General features: G+C 44.7%; 1 protein-coding gene across 8 annotated transcripts in view; it reads left to right on the top strand.

Annotated features, from left to right (window-relative positions):
* Positions 1-20,358, top strand: part of cno (canoe) — a 47,453-nt gene that overhangs the window by 23,062 nt on the left and 4,033 nt on the right. For 3 of the 8 annotated variants that reach the window (NM_001316565.1, NM_079508.4, NM_001275342.1), the window contains 13 exons: positions 6,735-7,087; positions 8,905-9,026; positions 9,754-9,808; positions 9,872-10,116; positions 10,412-10,618; positions 11,510-11,975; positions 12,323-12,847; positions 12,912-13,159; positions 13,220-13,338; positions 16,510-16,758; positions 16,885-17,101; positions 18,105-20,130; positions 20,218-20,339. In NM_001316565.1, the coding sequence (NP_001303494.1) occupies positions 6,735-7,087; positions 8,905-9,026; positions 9,754-9,808; positions 9,872-10,116; positions 10,412-10,618; positions 11,510-11,975; positions 12,323-12,847; positions 12,912-13,159; positions 13,220-13,338; positions 16,510-16,758; positions 16,885-17,101; positions 18,105-20,130; positions 20,218-20,339 (4,954 nt within the window). Of the gene's footprint in view, positions 1-6,734; positions 7,088-8,904; positions 9,027-9,753; positions 9,809-9,871; positions 10,117-10,411; positions 10,619-11,509; positions 11,976-12,322; positions 12,848-12,911; positions 13,160-13,219; positions 13,339-13,563; positions 15,840-16,509; positions 16,759-16,884; positions 17,102-18,104; positions 20,131-20,217; positions 20,340-20,358 lie in introns of those variants that run through there. The other 5 variants (NM_001275345.1, NM_001275344.1, NM_001275343.1 and 2 more) reach the window with 5 other exon arrangements.

Here is a 20,358-nt window from a genome sequence, read left to right as displayed (position 1 = left end):
TTAACTAGTTGTGGGCTTAGCATAAATTACTAATAATTTGTGTTCAAAACTTGGCCAAAGCTCATACAATTCAGGTGATTTAAAAATTGAAAATATTGCTCTACTAAATACTGAAATTTTAGGAATCCAATACCATACGGTATTTATCCTTGCCACCCAAAAGTTTATTTTATTTCAGTTTATTTATTTTATTTCGTTTATCCCGAAATTTATACAGTTTAAGCACTGTGTAGGGTTAGCTGATTCTTTTTAAATTGTAATTAAACGCGAATACATTTTCGATGACTCAGTGCATCCGCACAAAGCTCTTGAGCTCCGCCATTCAAATCGGCTTATCGCACCCCACTGAATCGGACGGCGAACCACGACCTTGTCCGGTTTTCGTGCCGGATCTTCAGCAGAGCATCAGCGCATCCATTTGGTTGGGCTGGCCGCATCTCGCTGCTGGATAGCAATCGAAAGGATGTGTGTGCCAGTTCCTTCCTCGTTCTGTATCCTGTGTGCCAAAGTTGCTACTGCCACTGCCACTGCCGCTGGTGGCGTGGTGGTAATGGTGCTGGTGTGTCATGCAAAGGACCAAAGAGCAAACGCACTCAGACACACCAGCACCAACACTAGCGCCAAGCTCAAACACTTGCAGGCGTGCACACACAGCACACACCCGTTGAAAACATTGTAAACTAAATGTTGTTTTATACACCACTCACTCACCCACACAGTCATAATTTACTCTGCTTGCTTTATGGGCGCTTTGGGGAGTGTGTTTGTAGTTTTACCGCGCAGAAAAATGGATATGCTCGACTTGATAAAACCGAAATAAAACCGGTTGAACATAAATCAAAAAACAATTGTTTGAAAAGTACTCGATTGATATTTAAAATGTTGTGCAATGTGTATATTTGATATTGTATAATTAGACTTACGGTAATATTATAAATTATAAACTTTTAGCCACACTGTACTGTTTCAAGGACTGCTCCATTTAGCGATTTGTTTCCCTCTAAAGAAAGCACAAAAATGGGATTTCCAGGGTATTTGTTGGTTGAAATAGCAAAGCTCTGTGCTCTTACTGGATTTTTCGTGTCTTATTCATTCATTCACGCACCAGTCAGTCCGACAGTGAGCTAGTCAACGAAGGACTCGCCTTTGCGGCATTGCTCATACGCTCAGTGTGCTCTCAGTTATCCTTGCGCGCTGTCAACGCATTGTTGTGGGCACCCGGCGCCTGGCAGCTGCGGCCCAGACCTGACTTCCTCGGTGGCCATACGGTTAGTTGGTAAAAAAATATTATTGGGAAAAATTAATTTAATCTGTGCCTTTTTTTTTGACGATTTTCATCGCGCGACGCATTTGCGGTTATCCCGAAGTGTGGTGTGCGTGTGCATGTGAGTTCTGTCTTTCAATTTGATGGCAATTTATTTAATTTCATTTTTTACGCAGTCTGCCGTACTTTGATTTCAATTTGTACTTTGTTGCCGCATTACCAAGCGCGCAAATTGAATTTTCACACGTACATGGGTTTTCGGTTTTTGTTCTGTCCTTTTATTTTTTTGAGGACTGAAAGGAATGCCAGCCATTAAAAACGTAATTTTTTAAAAAACCTTTACATCAATATAAAATAAGTGTGTGCTTATATGTACATATTTCCAAAGGAAAATGTCGGTCTCACCGGTTGCTCAGTTCCTGAGGACCCGGCCAAAACAAACAGACAAAAATCGATAAATTTCAGGAGTTATTTACAAAAGCTAAACGTTTTTTTCCCCCGTGCTCCCATGTGTGTGTGTGAGTGTGTGTGTGTGCGCTGGTGTGTGTTGGTCATTGTGGGCTTTAATTTCAATGGTCAGGACAAGGACGCGACTACAAGCTACTTGTCTGTCGTCATCAATGGTGTACACCATATCAAACAAATAGCAGCGTATAAAAATCAGTTAATCCCAAACGAGCTTAGTACAACCCGAGCATTGGTATGTTTTGGTTAAAAATTGTTAATGTTTTCGGTTAAAAATTGTTGTTGTCTTAGCACACATTTAATGATTTTAGTTAGTAAGCCCAACCTCATACCCCATTATACCCCAAACATCTTAACAAGTTTAATATTCATTGTAATTCATTTAAAATGCTCCTTAAGGAATAGTACTTCAAGTAGAGCCCCTTACTCGCAGTCACGGATAGTCTGGAAAATCCAATCAAGCTATCAGCTCCTCTCACTTTCCATTTTCTCGTCCATCCTCGATTTTCCACAGCCCCCGATTTCCCGCCCACTGGCTGCTGTGATTTTATTCTGGTACTTTTCCCTCGTATTTTATTTTGCTCGCTTAGAGTCTGCAAAAGGAAAAGCCCGCTCGCATTTTAAGCTCGAGTGTGGCAATTATATTTTTATTGTTTCTGTTGCCAAATTGTCTAGCAAAAATGTTGATAGCCGCTTTGGGCAGCACTTGACTCGAATGGTGGCTGCCGCCCAGCTGGAAAGGAGTTGTTTTGGGGCACAGAGACTTTTGCGTGTGGGAGGACCCACAGAATTATTCGATTTTGTGCATCGATTACGATTACTTCTCCTCTACTCCACTTAGTGGGAGGTACACCTAGTTTGGGCCGCTGACAGGGATTCTAATTGTGGGGAAACCGTTGAATTGCACTTGAGGTGGCAGAAAAATGTAAATAGAACAATCAACATCTGCTTCCCAGGATAATAACTTGATATTCAATCACTGATTTACATCCATATCTGTGTTTGTTCAAGTTAACATGTTACCTTGTTTTAGTCCAGCGCAGGAGCGACATCTTCAAATAATATTTATGGCCACATGGACGGCAGATGAGTGAAGTTTACACAATGTTCGTTGAGGCTTACACGGGGATTAAACTACTATCCGCACCGCCTGTTTATTGCAGGCGTCCGATGCTGGTCAAAGAAGGAAACTTCTTGCACGAGAGGAAAACTTGGCTCATTAAATTTTCATTGTTTTAATTTGCACAACGTGAAAAGCTCCCCCTCCCTCCTGCTCCTCCCAGCCGTTTGTGGGATTGGAAAAGGGTGGTAGGGCGGTAGGGAGTGCGGTTAGGTAGCTAGAGTTCCCTACGTGGTCGTGGACGTGCCTGGGCGGTGATGTGGCTGCATAGGTTGCTTCGGCTTGCAGAGTCAAAGCCTCCACGTTTTACGACTAATTTGGCTAATTTGAGAGCTCAGGCTGCTGCTGGTAAAATCAATCTCAGTCAATTAGGCCAAGCAAAGGCGGCGTGCCTCTTTCCCTTCGCCCACGCATTTCAGAATCTAGTTCAAGGAAACTGTGAAGAGTTTGTTTTTCTAAAGTATCTTTTTTACATACTACACTTTTAATTAAATGCTTGACTGCTCTGCTCCGTTCTGTTCGCTTTCTGGCATGCTCTGCTGCGAAGTTTGAGGAGAAAGTTTCATTTCCTGCCGTTTCTTCGACTAATTAAAAACAGCATAATGAAAGGACGCACTGAACATCGAATACTCTGTAAATGAAATCAAGGCTTTTAGAAAAGAATAGACTGGCACGGAAAAGGTCGCGTTTTAATTATTAAGAGATGAGGTGGTTAATATATCTGAAAGAACCAGCACGTTTAAGAGTGAGCAAGACCCCTTCTCTGATTTATGCCTGCCAAATGCCCATCTAACCAAACCGAATGGGACACTTCAGCAACCCACTTTCCTCTTTCTAATCGCTTTGGCCATTAGAGCACAAGCTGCGCTAATAAAAATTAATGCGCCCAGCGCTTGGTGGCTGGGCCAGATTCCACATTTCCCGGCACACCCAGCGAGTCCACAGTTTTGTGGATACCTATCCTGGTGCGGATTCTGCCCCAGTCACTCAACTCGTTATGCAATTTCCCTGCATTGTTTTTCACTCTGTAAAATGCACCCCGCCTTCCGTCCTTTGTGCTCTGTTGCCAATTTATTCGCACTTATGCACGTGCATACAGCCGCACACAAGGACAGTCGGAGGCTACACACATGATCCTGGCACGTTGTTGGCCGAATCAATTTCATGGCTCGTTCGTCTACGCCCGAGCCTTCCTCACACCCACCCATAGCCATCCACCCACCAACTGCCCCACAACCAGGCGCCCTGCCAGCTCCCTCACCACCTGTTTTTGATGGCTTTTGCAATTTGCCCGTTTTCTTGTGTCAACAATGGAGCCGGTGGTGAGTGGGCGAATGGATGGGTGAATAGGTGGGGGGTGGTGCTACCTTTGGGCCGGCCAAGCTGTTGACCAAGTCGGAACAATTAAAACGATTTTTCTGGCATCCGTTTGGCACTGCACTTTATCAATGTGCCCCTCGTTTCTGCTTTCCAAATGTCAACTGCCAAGGACGAAACGTTGTTGGCTTTCTTTCTCTGGCTAGAAATAAAGTCACAAGTGCTCTTAAAAGAAAAAACTGTACTCCTTTCGAAATCGATATATTTGGTTAACTCCTTAGACGTTTTTACCATTTCTACGATAATAATTATATTGTTTGGAACGGCAGTTAATTGTATGAGAATGTACACAAGAATAGGTCAGGACCTTTTAAATTGTGTGACGGTGAACCAAGTTCCGATTCTATATGCATACCTCAATTGCCAGTCGCGCTATTGAGCTGTCTTCCAGTGTTGAGCTTGTCCATTTACTGATTGATTTACAATTGTACGACGTGCATGGTTCGGTTATAAATTACCTGGTCTGGTGAACACGGTTATTGGGAACTGTCATCTGCAGTTGGGAGAGATAGTATGGGCTGGAATAGGAACCGGCCACTTAAATCGTTTCAAATGAAAACATAATTAATATAGTCACTATAGGGGTCTAAGAATATGTGTTTTGTCCCATGTTCTTGAAATAATCCCCTTCTTAATCTCCGATCAACTTTCTCGTCTGACCGGCTTTCAACAAACCCATCGGCTCAACTCCAAACAAGCTTCAATTCAAACAAGGAGATTATTCAGTCATTCCACTCAAGGTCTCCTCCACATCGAGTATATGAAGCGTGCTCATGTTTTGGCTTCTTTCCTAAGCTGCTTCTCGGCTGCCTTATTGTTTGCTTTCTGTTTGGTGGCAGCACACATTTTGGAGTTGATTATTCTGAGAGCGACCAGAAGTTTTCGGAAAAGTTTTGCACAACGCCATCCGAACGATGTTTTGACTTTAAATCCATGTGTGTGAGCCAAATATTAATAATACTTGTGTACACAAAAATACAGCTGTGGTTTCCTTGGTCTCGCAGAAAAGATATTTTGAAGCAGAAATACAATTCATTTTGGCTCTACGTTGTTCTTTTACAAATTGTTGTTCCTCAGCTCCCCCCTTTTCAAGTTGAATGCGTGGCTAGATTTCCCCTGGGGTTTCCTCCCCGCCATCCAATATGTTGCACATACCACGCCCTGCCATGCCTTATTTAGCCTGCATTGCCAAAATGCCTTTGGCATATGCCAAGTCTGGTCTTGCATCTCGCCTTCATCTGCTGCAATTTGCCCCAAAACCATGGCCCAAAAATGGGTTTTGTCGCAGCAGGGGGAGGTGTTCTGCCGTAGTTGCCATCGCTTTTTGCACGCTTCGTTAAGCATTCTATACAATAAACAGCAGCAGCAGAAACATCTGAGATGAGGGTATGGCTTGTACTTCCCAGAGTATATATATATATATATATATATATATATATATATATATATATATATATATATATTGAAATCAAGCAAAATAATGTGTGTCATTATAGAAGACATTCTCTACAGCCTCTAACTGGAATGCTTTCAGGACCATATGTAGCTAAGTCAAATATTAAATTACTTCATGGTAATACGTTTCAGACTGAAAATATATAGTGTGTGTGCACACTGTTGGTTTGCTTTTGCAGTTGTCGTCTATGAAAAGTTACGGAATGTATATACATATACATTTTTATATCAAAGAACCAGGCAGCGAAGTTTTTCCACTCAGCTGTCTGCCGTCTGCCATCGTTCGGATATTCAGGCAGCTAGTCAGCCAGCCAGTCAGTCAGTCGGTCGGTCAGTTCAGTCTGGGTTCAGGAATGCTATAAATATGGATATATTGCATATACATATATCCCCCGGTTGATTCCCCCTGTATGTGAAGTAAAGTAGATTGTTTTTCGCTGGTTGGCAAAATGAACATCTAATATCGAGATGAAATTGATGATGCAGCCCGAAGTGGATTTCGTTTTTGGAATTTCTATTCGCCTTTGTTACTTCCGACGCGAACTGATGGGATGCGATTGCACAGAGCGTTTATTTCGAGGTTCGAACACTAGTGGGCACGATATTGGATACGGATTAACTACAAGCGTTTCATACCATATCGTACATCGATATGGATCAGATTTTTAAGATTTATAATTCAAATATTTTGAATTACAAAAAATGGAGCAAGAAAAGTTAAAACTATAGAACTATATTTTGTTAATGTTATTATTCTCAAGCGGACATCATTGATTACTGCCTCGACTGTCATGGCAGTCATCATTCCTTTTCGCGGCAGAGATTCACAATTTTGACTCATTCAGCGTAAACTGCATTTCCCAGCGAGACACAAAAAAAAAAGGCGGCTAAAAAGCTGCGGTTGCATACTATTTGTTTTATATATATTTTTTTGTTGTTGTATTTGAATACTATTTTGAACAATGAATTTAACGAGTAAATTTACATCATACTTAAATTCATCACTAGCCTATATTCAGTGTAGTATTAACTTTTAATATTTTATATTTTCAGGCTCCATCATGTTCCATGTGCGGAGACGTCCGGCGGACTCACAGCCCCGGAGGAGAAAGAAAAAACCACTGGGCGCGGCCAACGGGGCGAACCACATATCCGGAGATCGGGAGGGACCCGTCCTGGTGGAGGTGACGCACAGCGGCGACGGCGGCCGGCGGATTAAGTTGGGCAGCGACCCGGTGGAGGTGGGGTCGGCCAACACTAACTGCCTGCAGCTATTCGGACCCTCGATCCAGCCGAGGCACTGCCTCATTTCGCTGCTGGAGGGGGTTTGCACCGTGACCCCGCTGCACACCGATGCCCTGACCTTTGTCAATGGCCACCACATTAGTCAGCCGACCATTCTGCATGTAAGTTTAAGGACCGGCTCTAAGCACGGTCACATTGAAATTATATACGTAGTCCGATGGGGAAATAATCCTGTTAAGAGTCTTCTCTTAAAGGCACACAATATATTCATTCTAGGAAAATTCTTAAAGTGTCTGAGGAAATATCTATAATCAGCTCCTACTCCGTTTAGCGTGATATTTCTAGTTTATAGAATGGTTTCATTTGCGCATATTGTTTTTTTTTTGTAAACTATGTAAAATGTTGTGCTGTTCTGGGGAGACATTTAATGTACCCCTTTATTGGCTAATTGCGGATAATTTGTTTTAATTAGTTAAATTTTCGTGCACATGACCCCCGCGAGTGCTCAATTTGACATCAGCTGGAAAAGTTCCACCATCAACCTTGACCCGGCTGAAGTTTAAAGGGTTCGAAAGCTGGCAGTTTCCATCCGGCTGTCTTTGTCCTTATATTTGGGGATTTTGGGGCTCCGACTGTCTGAGCAGGTCCAAGCCAATAATCGTCCTGGCTTAGCCGAGCGTTTATGGGGACAACTTTCTCTTGGAGTCAACTGAAAGATAAATGAGCATCGGGATTGACTTACGCTTCAGGGTTTTCTCAAGATGGAGGGAAATGGGTCTGAAAAGTGAAAGCCCATTTAAAGTTAAATTAAAGCGAGTTTAATATTCATCAAGCATAGAACATCTATCTACGCTGTATATATACGAAGCTGCCTTTTTCTGAGTGTATCGCCATGGGACGACAGCGAGATCGGCTTGTCAATTCCCATTCATTTGCACTTCAAGTTCAGTATCAGCTTTGGATTTGAGTTTCAGTTCGAAAGGCAATAAAACCGCGGATACCAATGTGCCGGGTTGTGTGAGCACATTCCACATCCCACAGGCTTTGAGTCGCCGCTGATTTATCATTTGTTTTGACAACTTTTCGACACACAACGGAAACACAAACAAAACGCCAGCGACAAGTACAGCGGCTGGGGAAATGAATCCAATTGGTGCTCTAAACTCTCACGCATTAACGGAAAAGTCAAAGCGAATGCCACCAAACAAAAAATTGAAATTTCGCAGGGTTATGTATTCTATACTCTGTTGTTTTTGGCTTTCCGCTTGATGAAATCGAAACGAAATGAACAGAGACAGCTTCTGCATTTCCCCAATATTCTGCTAAAGACTAAAGCAAAGTTGAGCTCCCAGCTCGGCAATAAGCTCAAAGAGTCGTTGGGGATTTTTCGGGGGAAAAGAACAGAAAGATGTCTCTTGTGCTCAGATTCAACAACTCAATCTTTCTTTTTTATTTTGGTCTCTGGCTGTGTTGTTGGCTCCTTTTTATTATGGCACGGAATTAATTTTATTTTACCAATTGGCAAATTTGGGATGGCTCCGGTCCGATGAACCTGAACAAAAATAATGCAAATCGAGTTTTCTCTTTGGTCCGTGTGTCAAAGATTTGTTCACCGAGCTAATCAGCATTAGAGGAAAAAAGCAAACAAACCAAACAAAGAAAGAGATAGGCAGTAACGAAAACATAAAAAAATTAACACAGTCCGCCCTCCACTCGAATTTCCCCCCAGAGAGGGGCGTCTCTGTTTGCCAGTTTTGATTTCAAAACGCCCCGAAATTTTCCAACCGCTGACTCAGTGCCCCAGAATCCGTCAGTCGGTGTGCTTCACTCTTCTCTCGCAGTGTAGATATTTAAGTAATAGCCGCAATTAATTAAAGTTAGCCATGAGTCACCTGAACTCTCTTTCACACTCTAACCCTCGTCACAGCGACCTGCAAATATAATTAATTCATTAATGTTTCGCGTTTTCCATCCGCAGAACGGATCGGTGGTAATGTTCGGACGGGTGGCCTCGTACCGCTTCCTCGATTCCCCCACCGACGGGCGCTACAACCTGGCTCTGTCCCAATCCCAGCTGGACTCGGCATGTCTCTACGAAAGGTGAGTAATCCGGCTGATTAGGGGATTTTCGGACTTAAGGCAAATATTAATGCTAAATCAGTTCTTATATCGCCAATGCTTTAAGTAATTGCATTTGAGTTCCCTAGCTATTAAAAGCGATTACGTTCACGAAATCAAATCGGGATTAAATCCATTTCGTTGCTTATGAGTGTAAAATGTCTGAACATTTTACTTTTGTAAAGTGGGGAATGTTTCGGATATATCTAGACTTAAGAAGATTCATTTCTGAAAGTGCACTAGGCCGAATGTTTTCCCATCAACGTTCAGAACGATCAACCCACTTAACTGAGCAAAAAACATTCTCCTTAAGAGTGTTCTAGTCAATATATAAAGTTAGGATTTGCATACTTAGGTGCCAGGGGTTATACATTTGAAACATTTTAATTCACGTTAGGTGAGACATCCTAGATGCTTGAAATTCAATTGAGGGCAATTCTCTTTGTATGCTGCTATTTATTTATATTTATGCGTTTATTTTTTTGTTTTATTTACACGTCTTATTGTGCTGTTCGTTTATGTCTCGTTACGTGTTGTTTGTTTTTATTGTTTGTGTAAAACATTAATCTCATGCACTCACCAAACCGAAAAAATTACCCTACAAATATGCAAAACAATTTGCACAAACCCACACACTCACCTGAACACCACCATCCACCGACCGAACGATGCAAATGCCTCTGCCTCTCGGCCTCCTGGACAACGACAGCCGCTCGCCCACATCCCCGGGATCCTGGAATGACGAGGATGGAGCCTTGAGTTCGGTGGGTACTTCATTGAAACGCTTTAACGCCTTATACGTACTAACCTGGGTAGTATATTCGCAGACACACAAAAGCGACTACGACCACCACCAGCAAGCAAACCATTCCAGCGCCTACCACAATAATAATAACAACTCCAGTGATCATCCTCTGAGCAGCACGCTGCGGGACGTGGTGGACAGCAAGGCTGGACAGGATCAGGGGGCCAATTCGGGCAACTACGACGGTCAAAGTCTGGAGGGTAATTTGGAGAACGAAACCAAGTCGATTTCCAGCTTGAAGTCAGGTGGTTCCAACAGCCAAGATCGGTAAGATTCGGAGTCGGTCGATCTACTTACTTTTCATTCAAAATTCTGTCTCCAAACCAAACAGGAAAGCCAACACAACTTCCCTACACTTAAACATCAAGCAATCGACTATGCATATTTGCATTCACTCACTGTCCGATGAACTTTTCATTTTGTTTAGTATTTGTGTGCGCTTTAAAGTTATGTCATATTATACTTTCCCTTTGCACTGTCGCAACTGCTTTTCGAACTCTTAATTAATCTGTCTTTCTGTTGTACTGTGATTTTACTAATCGATTAACCCTCTTCGATATAGGTCGCCCAAAATGACCGGCTCTGGCATTTTGGCCGGAGGGGGCAGCGGTTCTGGCGACACCCAGGGACAGGAGCCCATCCTGCCGGCTGTCCTGGAGTTCCCCGAAACTCACCAGGAACTCTTTCTGCGCCACATTATCAGCGAACTGGACGTGAACGTTCCGCACTTTAAGCTGGCACCCGTCTACTCGCTCTACCTGTGTGCTAGGTGGGTAATTCATAGTGTGTAATTCATAATTGAAGTGGGGTGCAGCATGAAAGCAGCCGCCATTGCGCTTGTTCGCCTTTAATTGTTGTTTGAATGTTTGGGTCTGCCTATTTAATTAAAATACTAAAAATTGAAAAGCGTTCAAAATGAAATACGTTGGTTGGAAGGCGAAACATGTTCAAGTACAGAAAGTAGTTGGTCCCATAACCTAAAAGAAACAAGGAACTAAATATACCATTTATAGGCTTAAACAAGTTAGTCACTGCAGTAAGGTTTGAGTTAATTTTAGACATTTAACCTAGGACTTGCTCTATAATAATATATGAAATTGATGTGACTACAGCAATCCGATTCCACCTACCTACCTACATCTACCGATGCTGAGATGTGTCAAATGCACTCTGGCCTCCGATTAATCCATTTATATTTCAATTCCAAAGTCAGGGCTTCATTTAGCAAGGCTCCCCGGACATGGCAAATTACTGATGAATTGCGACCAGCTAACACCAGCTGACGAATGTCTAGACGTAGAGTGGCAAGACATGTACCAGAGGGCAGTAGTTCCAAATCCTCCATGTCCCTCAAACAGAACCTTCCCGAGCAGCAGCCAGTATCATTCATTATCAATTATGATGATTTATCTTGGTTGCTGACCCAATTTGTGAGCTATTAATATTAATGTATTCTGACAGCGGGATGTGGAGAAAGAGGAAGTGGATGTGAAAGTGGTCTAGCAGAAACAGCAGGAGCAGGAAACCGGCCAATCTTTTGGGGAAAAGGGAGCTTTGACATTTGACGCGTGTGAAAATCAATAGATACAATAAAGTGGGGCTGGGGCTGCGGGGACCTTTTAAAAGCGACTGATTAAAGAACAACACATTTTCCCCTCAGATATCGAGCGTCCACACATTACCGCCCGGAGTTGCAGCCCACGGAGCGTGCCCACAAGCTAACCATGTTCCTGCACCATGTGGCTAATCTGGTCTACAGCGTAGTCCAGGAGCAGTACACGGATCCCCGAATCCTGGCATTTTGGATGGCCAACAGCTCGGAGTTCCTGCACTTCCTTAAATCGGATCGCCACATCAGCGCGTTTAGTGTTCAGGCTCAAGAGGTTTTGGCCGAGGCCGTGCAGACTGCGTTTCGCAACCTGGTCAACTGCTTTCGATTGGAACTCTCGCAAACTCTTAACCAGTTTCTCTCCGAGAACATTGATCATGACTCCGCGGCGGGTCTGGTACTGACTGTGCTGGGATCGGCGATGGCTCTTCTCAGACGATGCCGTGTAAATGCAGCCCTAACGATCCAGTTGTTTTCGCAGCTGTTCCACTACATCAATGTCATATGTTTCAATACGGTGAGCGGCCTAAAAAGGCCAGGTTATGTGCATACAGTGGTGCCAATATGGTTTCTTAATAGTTTGAAACTTAAAAAATCCTTATTGATAAATACCTTTATGTTTATTTTAAAATAAATATTAGGTATATTCAAAAAAACCTAAAGAACTTAAGAAGGAAAATATTCAACATGATTCTGACTATTTTTTATATAACAAGATAAGAAACCAATTTATATGAAATCGCTATTTCAAACATTATTGTTCATATATATAAAAATAGTTGTTTTCGTGAAATATCTATTGGCACCACTGTCTTACAACTTTCTCGTCCGAATCCACTTATTTCGTTGTTCCCGCTTTCGCAGATTGTGGCAAACTCTCAGATGTGCACAGGTGACTGGGGCAAGGTAATGACGGAGCGGCTTCAGTTGCTGGAGCTGTGGGCAGAACGGCAAGGATTGGAATTGGCGGCGGATTGCCATTTGGCCAAGATCAATCAGTGTGCTCAGTTTTTGCAAGCACCAAAATCCTCAGTGGAGGAGATCCAGCAGTTAGCCTGCTCCTGCTTCCGTTTAAACTCCCTTCAAATGGCAGCGCTGCTGCAGCAAGAAAAGCTTCCCCGCAACCTGGTTGATACCGCCATAAGGATGGCGGAATCTGTGGCAGACGAACTAACCCGTGCCGATGGGCGAGAGGTTCGGTTGGAAGAATCGCCAGAGCTTCACTTGGCGCTTCTGCTGCCCGACGATGGATTCAGCTGTGATGTGGTGCGGGGCATTCCCACCGGTCTCGTCGACTTCCTCAATCCTCTCCAGCAGCAGGGCATGTGCCGACTGGCGGCCCAACCCACCTCCATTGGCCTTTGGACGGTCTATATGCATCAGTTTAATGTAAATTACTCGTGCATCATTTATTAATTTATGTTGAATGATGTTAATCATTTAAACATTGCAGGCTCGCAGTTCCAGTGCCATGTCTAACAAACTTCCGCAACCGGAATTGCAGCTCATTAAGCTACACAAGAACAGCAACGGCATGGGCTTATCCATCGTCGCGGCCAAGGGAGCTGGTCAGGAGAAGCTGGGTATCTACATCAAGAGTGTGGTGCCTGGCGGAGCGGCAGATGCAGATGGACGTCTGCAAGCTGGGGATCAGCTGTTGCGGGTGGATGGGCAAAGCCTGATTGGCATCACCCAAGAGAGGTGTGTATATTGGCGAAATTTAATGAAGATCAGGACTTATTTTCGCAATTCTTGATTTAGGGCTGCGGACTACCTGGTGCGAACGGGTCCTGTGGTCAGTTTGGAAGTGGCCAAGCAGGGAGCCATCTATCACGGGTTGGCTACACTACTTCAGCAGCCTAGTCCTGTGATCCAGCGTGGTGAGTAGCTCCCAATTGAGCCCACAATTAGACACATACATATCAATACAAAACACACATATTAGAGCGACTCCAGGTGCTGGGTAGGACGCTAAAAACAACTCACAACTCAACTCACTTAATCATCCAAGATACTTACCCACTACTCTACTGTACCGTACTCACGTTGTGTAAGCTAACCAAGTAACCAACCCATCCCCCATGCTGCTCCGCTCGAATCGCTAGAAGCTTCCCCCAGCAACTTTCTGCAGCATCTGAATACTGGCCAGCAGCGTCGTCACTCCTCGTTCCAACAGCAGGCTCGGTACTACAACAACTCAATCTCGGACGATAGTCTCAATCGCAGTCGTCGTGAATCTTTTGCTTGCATGCGGGCCTCCTCACCGCCGGTGAGACGATTAAGTGCCTCATGTCTACAGGAGGAACTGTGTGCACTGGGCCACCAGTTGCACATTGACCCGAGGTACCGGGATACGAGACCAATTGCTCGATCTGCCAGCAACTTGTACTTGGGTAACGATCAGGGTGGTTACTATCATCCGCCGCCAATGGCACCCTGTGTTACCCACTTCAGTCCTATGAGACCGTTGAGGAAAACTCCACCGCCTTCCATCTACATTGAGGAGTATCACGATGAGCCGGCCAAGGATTCGCAGGAATCGTTTGGAAACTTTGCCGCCTACAGTGATGCGCATCAGCCACTGAATGAAGAAGGTATAGCATCTATGGCGCTATCAGATGAGATTCCGTTTATAGATGACGAAGAGGAGGAGAAGCAGCACCAGCAGCGACCATGCATGTCCACATCTAGTTGCTCCTCCACAGTGAAAAGAAATCCTGCGGCAGGGTATCGAAAAACAGTAAGTTTTGACCTGGAACAAGGAGACGGTGAGCCAGGAGCCATTGGAATCGACAGGAAGTACCACACCCACGACGCCATCAGCCATTTCGCAGCCAGTGCCTCCTCGACGGAATCTCTGATGGCAGATAAAGACGAAAGGATTCCTTTGATTCAAAAAATACGCAGGGAGTTAAATAGCAAGAGAGCAACAAATTGCTCGGCTGATGGTTTTAGTTCCGGAGGCTCGGGGTCGAATAGCCAGCGTTCATCCAGCGAATCCATCGAGCGCATGCCGCTGCTCCGGCAGAATCATTCACCCTGTCAGCGGCAACTGAACACCCAGCGTTCGCACAAAAGGTCAGGAGTCGGTACAGCTGCCCCAATTGTCAGCATCCAAGTTCCTAGTGTGTGTGAAATCGAAAGTTCCTCCACCCGTTCTCCTACTGTAAATACAAGCAATCGATATTGTGCCAGCACCACCTTCCAAACCAAAACCATTCCCAGCACTACTATGAAAGCAAACAGTCGAAGGGCCTCGAGCCAGGTCAATCTCAATCCCCGCTTTTTGTTGCCCCTGGGTCAGGGAAAAGTCCGCGAGATGGCGGAGTACTTTAATGCCAACAAGAATTTCCCGCCCATCATTAATAAATCACGATCAACCTCGGCACTGGATGATCCGGGTAGCAACCCGTGTGCCAAGCTTTCACAGGCTGAACAGAGCCGAATCCTAAAGCAGCTAAAGGAGTGGAGTCTGCATGGCAGTGCGGGCAAGGACTTCGATGAAGCGGAAAAGGTCGGCGATAAAATCAGCTGCGAGTGCCCCTGTTGCGCTCATTGTCGTGGCAAACGAGAACAACATCAGGGGAAGCAGGAGCAACACCAGGTAGCTGCTACCTTCAAATGCTACGACAGTTGCCGGGACGTCGAGGCGGAGCCGACCAAACAGAAGCCGGAATTATCCCGATATACCAGCTACCGTCAAAGCGTCATGTGCAGCAATCGCCAGGCCCACAGTGTGCGGCAGCTGAAGCGCAACAAACAGCAGAAGCATGTGCAACTCAGGACTAAGCCAAGCTCACACTCTCGCCATCATCATCATCATCACTGTCATAAGCAGCAGCGTCCTCGGGCACCCGCCACACCGCCATCCACGGACAACACCAAGAGCAACAGCAGCGACACCAAACGCAGCAGCGCAAGCATGCGGAATCCACAGAGCTGTTCAAATTGCGGAGATGCCATTGATGATTGCCACTCCTGCAGCTGCAGCGAAGTCGAGTCCTGTTCCTCGGCTGGAGAATCCTCTTCCAGCTGTTGTGCTGCTCATTGCGAAGTTCTCGAAACTTGTGGCCATTCCCGGAGGGGTGATAATGATAGCAATGCGGGTGGTGGCATCGATGGCAATCATGGCGGCGGGGGGCACTGCGTCAAAATGTCATTGCCCGTCTCGACGGAAACAACATCTACAACAGTGTTTCCGACACACAGATGACAACCCAACCAAGCTGCACCGAGGTTCATGTTGTTCTCCCCGTTGTTGTACCTATTAGCCATTGATTTTGCCTGCACTTTATACTTATTTTGGCTTGTTCGTTGAAACATCATGTCGAGATGTTTGTTGATTAGATATTATTTGTTGTTACGCTCACTTAGGTTACTTAAAGTCTTTCGATTGAATATTATATTGGTTTATTTGGACTTTTGTATAATTACACACTGATTCTATTTGCTGCTCTTCTGTTCTAGAATCCGGATTGAATACGATTTATTAGCATTTTTAAAATGAAACATGTAATAATTTTATACAACCCTATTTGACTATGCAGTCACAGGAAGGGAAAACCTGTTATTCAACTTACTGAGAAATTTTAGTGCCGCTTTTGTATTTTAGTTGTTACGCTTTTGATATACACATTTAATTTGATAGCAGATGCGTTGCCCTCCTCAATTGTTCAACCTTTTTTGTTGTTTTCAAAAAATTACAAATATGTAAATAGCACAAGCAATGCTTATTGTTTTTGTGCACATTTATGTGTGTAAATACAATTGAATAGTTGTATCCCCAGCTTTTATATCTCCGTTTTACATTTGTTGTTGTCTTTTAATTAGATTTAATCAGCATATATTAATATTATACTAAACACAATTTAAATTTCCACACCGAAAGAAATTTACTAAAATGTCTGTCCATCTATCTACTTTTCTCCCCCTCCATGCGCACCAATCAATCTAAACCCCACCACCAACTCTTAAACCCCAAACTATGCACTCAATTTGATGACGTTGATGATGATGATTGTGTTGCTTTGCTGGGAATATGGAAACTGCAGGTAATCGCCGTATGTCCGAACGCGATCTGACGCGGATGGGCGGTGCCGAATCGACCAAATCTCTGGGTCCACTGATAGCCAACAACCATCCGAATCACAGCCTTAGTCTTAGCCAACATCTGAACAACAGCCACAACAACACCCTAGGCAATAGCAACAATAGTAGCATCATCAATCCCCTAGCTGCACACCTGCCCAACAGCAAATCGGTGCCGGCTCTGCATCACCACACGGGATCGGGTACCATATGTAAGTGAACTGCACACCCCCGTTATCTTTGCCTCCTATCCTTGTAATCGAAGCACAATCCAAACGTCTTGTAAGCCCGAGACTAATTCACTTTTTTCAACCGCATCCATTTCGTTTTACACATAGCCTTGGCCAATTCCAAGTCACGCAGCACGCATAGTTTGCATAACAATACATCTGGCATGGGCGGAATCGGCGGAGCAGCAGCAGGAGGAATGCTGGGTCAGCCAAATGGCAGCCAGAACAATGCAAATGGAAATGGAAATGGCAACGAGCAGGGATTCTATCAGAATCTCAGCGTGTATCGGGCGCAAAATCAGAGCCAACCGATTTTGAACGAAAGGTAAGACTATCAGTTTAATAAATATAAGTTCATATGTGGATGAGTTTCGGAACGCTAAAAGAGAACATAGTATATATAAATTTTATTATATTTTATTTTATATATTTTTTGCATATTTATGCATTTTTACCTACTTTGCATAAATCCCGTCAAACTAATTCTGCTATAACTCTTATATGTTTTTTTGCTACTGACTTAAAAAAATGTCATTTTAAATTCAGCTGACCACTAAAATCGTTCTTGCTTAAATGGTTTGGTTTACTTTGGTTAGAGTTTTGTTATAGAAGCAAACGTTTTGAATAAAATAGGAAAGAGAAGGAATCGCTGTTTGCAGTAATATAAAACGCAGAAGGAACCAAAATTTTAGAAGTGCATTACATTTTTCTGTTCCAAAATCAATAATTGTTTGTAGAAACTAACTGAACTAATTTATGTAAATATTCAAGAATTTTTCAATTTATTTAAAGCTTAAAAAAATGTTTTTTGTGGGTAGCAGTAGGTTCAATTGTGTAATATCGCAGCCTTAAAGAGCACACCAACTTAAAAAAGGCATCAAACAGAGGGTCGCATTAATAATTTACAACGATTTCGAGTGTGTGTTTTTCGGGGTGTTGCTTGAGGCAAAGTGTGCAGGTGTGGCCACAGAAATGTGTGTAGCTGGCTGACAATATTTCTAACTCTCGTGTGTGTAATTCTAGGGTGATATTACTTTATGGCTTTATACCCATTAAAAAAGAATATGAACTTGTAGAAATGTCCCAAGTACGTGAGTAATTAGCTCCTGTCGTTCCTTAACAAATTTTTATGCTGCTGTACAGAGCACGCACCAATGCAATAAACACAAACTAATTGCTCAGGAGGAGGAAATAGCGCAAGCAAATGTTTTGTAGCACTCGACACGTTCCAGTTAACAAGTGTAAACGATGAAGTTCGTACACCTTAAATGCAACACCCAAGCACTTCGATTAGTCTGCTCTCATTTATATTAATTGCCTCTTTCTAGACCGCCGATTGCCGCACATGCCGCCATGAACGCTTACAATGGCAGTTCCCCGCTTGCACCGCAGCAGCAACCACAGCAGCAACAGCAATCGCCATACCAGCAGCAGCAGCAGCAGCAACATATGCAGGCCAATGCTAACCTCCCGCCCACGCGACCCGTCTCTGCCTATTACCACAGCCAGCAGTCGGCGCAGCAGCAGCTGCAGCAACAACAGCAGCAGCAGCAACAACATTCCCTGCAGCAGCAACAGTTCGCGCTCAGCAGTGGCAATCTCAATGGCCAGCAACAGCAACAGCAACAGCACCAGCACCAGCACCAGCTCACCTTGAACAACCGCACCAAGAGCCAGCAGAACTTCCAGCACACTCTTCGCATGCAGCAGATGATGGCTCCCTCCATGCCTAACATCAGCAACATGTACCATCACCAGCAGCAACAACAGCAACAGCTGCCCCTGCAACAGCAGCAGCAGCAGCAACAGCAACCTCTGATGAGCAGCAGTCAGAGCATGCAGAATGTGAACGATTTCGCAGGTGGCTATCAGAATGGCAGTTTGGAGTACAGGCGCAGTCAGCTCCATGATCCATCCACGCTCTACGAAATTCAGCAGCAACAGTTGCAACAGCAACAGCAACAGCAACAGCAACAGCAACAGCAGCAGCAGGCATCGCCGAATTTTATAGCCCTGCCCCCTAAACCATTGGGCAGCTTACAGTCTCCCAATAAACCAAATGTTCCACCAAGTACAGCACCAAAACCGCAGCAGGACAAGCCGCCTCTACCGCCTACAGCAACGCATCCGCTGTTCAAAGCCACGCAGCAGATTGCTCCGGGAATGAACTACGTAGCCAGTACATTGGATCCGCCAAAGGGCAGCTATGTGGCGTCCAATCAAGGGAACAATCGTCCCCTTCACAGCGGTAGCAATCCATGGGAAAGGGAGGAGCGTGAGAAGGATTTAGAGATGCGTCGCGAACACATTCGCCAGTGGCGGGAGCAGCAGATATCAGAGCTGTCCCAGATCGTATCCCGTTCCCCAATGCAAGAGGAGCAACTGAAAACCCTGATACTCGAGCGCGACTTTGAGCGAAGAGCACAAGAACTACAAGAGCAAGAGGAACAGGATCAGGAACAGCAGTACGACAAGGAGAACGTCCAGGAGTTGTTCAGATTGGCTGGCGGCGGTCAGGTCAGTGCCATACAAACACCCATTACCAGTTACCGACAAACGGAGATAAAACTGGCGGAGATGCCAGACAGCAACAGTCTGGTGGATTCAGTGCCACCACAGCCACCAGCTCCAACTGCCCAGCCGCTGAGCAGCAACACACAGCAGCCCAAGAGTATACTTAAGCACAATCGGTATTCCGAAGGCGGGGTTGGTCCCAGTGGGGCACCCTCATCGCCATCGAAGTCGCAGAAATCCGCAAGTTTTGCGGACGAGCGACATCTGCACACTGAGCATCCGATATCTAATCTAGCGAAGGAGCTTAATCAGCTCACAATGCTTGATAAGGACAATAACAACGAGACTCTGGATGCTGTTGTGCCGCCACCTCCACCGCCAGAAAGGAACAGTTCTTATTTGATCATGTCACAGCAGAAACTGCGAGGCAGCACTGGAAACGCGACCTCGTCCATGGGCCTACTGAAAACGGCCACCAGCAATCAGGCCGCAGCTGCCGTAGAGATTAAAAAGGCATCTCTTCTCAACACTCAAACTAATAATAACAACAATTTGAGTGGGAGCTTAAACAACAACACCATGCATGGATCACCACTCAGCGCCATGGAGCTAAATGCCGCCTATGTTTCGGCCACGGGAACAGGAATAATTGGAGGATTGGGCACACCGCCTCCGCCGCCACCGTTGATGCAAAGGGACAACAAGCGGGTGAGCTTCCATGATGAAGAGAATAATTTTGTGAGCGGGAATAGCCAGCAACAACAGCTGCAGCAGCAATATATTATGGATAATTACGGTATGGAGCATCAGGATTTGGACACTATCAGAGAGGATACGAGTGTAAGTGAATTATTTCTTTAGAATTCGTCATTGTGGTCTTTGGCTAAGCGAAATTTATTAAACCAATTAATATTTTTTAATCTGTAGTATCTGCAACACAATCTCGACGCCTCCATGCTGCCATCTATGCCAGCCACTCCAGATGCTGCCCTCTGGAACACCTCAGTGCAATCCACTCCAGGCGTCATTGGAGCTCAAGAAGTGTACAGGTATTATACAGTTTGGACG

Source organism: Drosophila melanogaster, chromosome 3R, assembly GCF_000001215.4.
Source record: "Drosophila melanogaster chromosome 3R".
Lineage (NCBI taxonomy): Eukaryota > Metazoa > Arthropoda > Insecta > Diptera > Drosophilidae > Drosophila > Drosophila melanogaster.
Note: the sequence above shows the minus strand (reverse complement) of the source record. Positions and strands in the feature narration are given on the sequence as shown.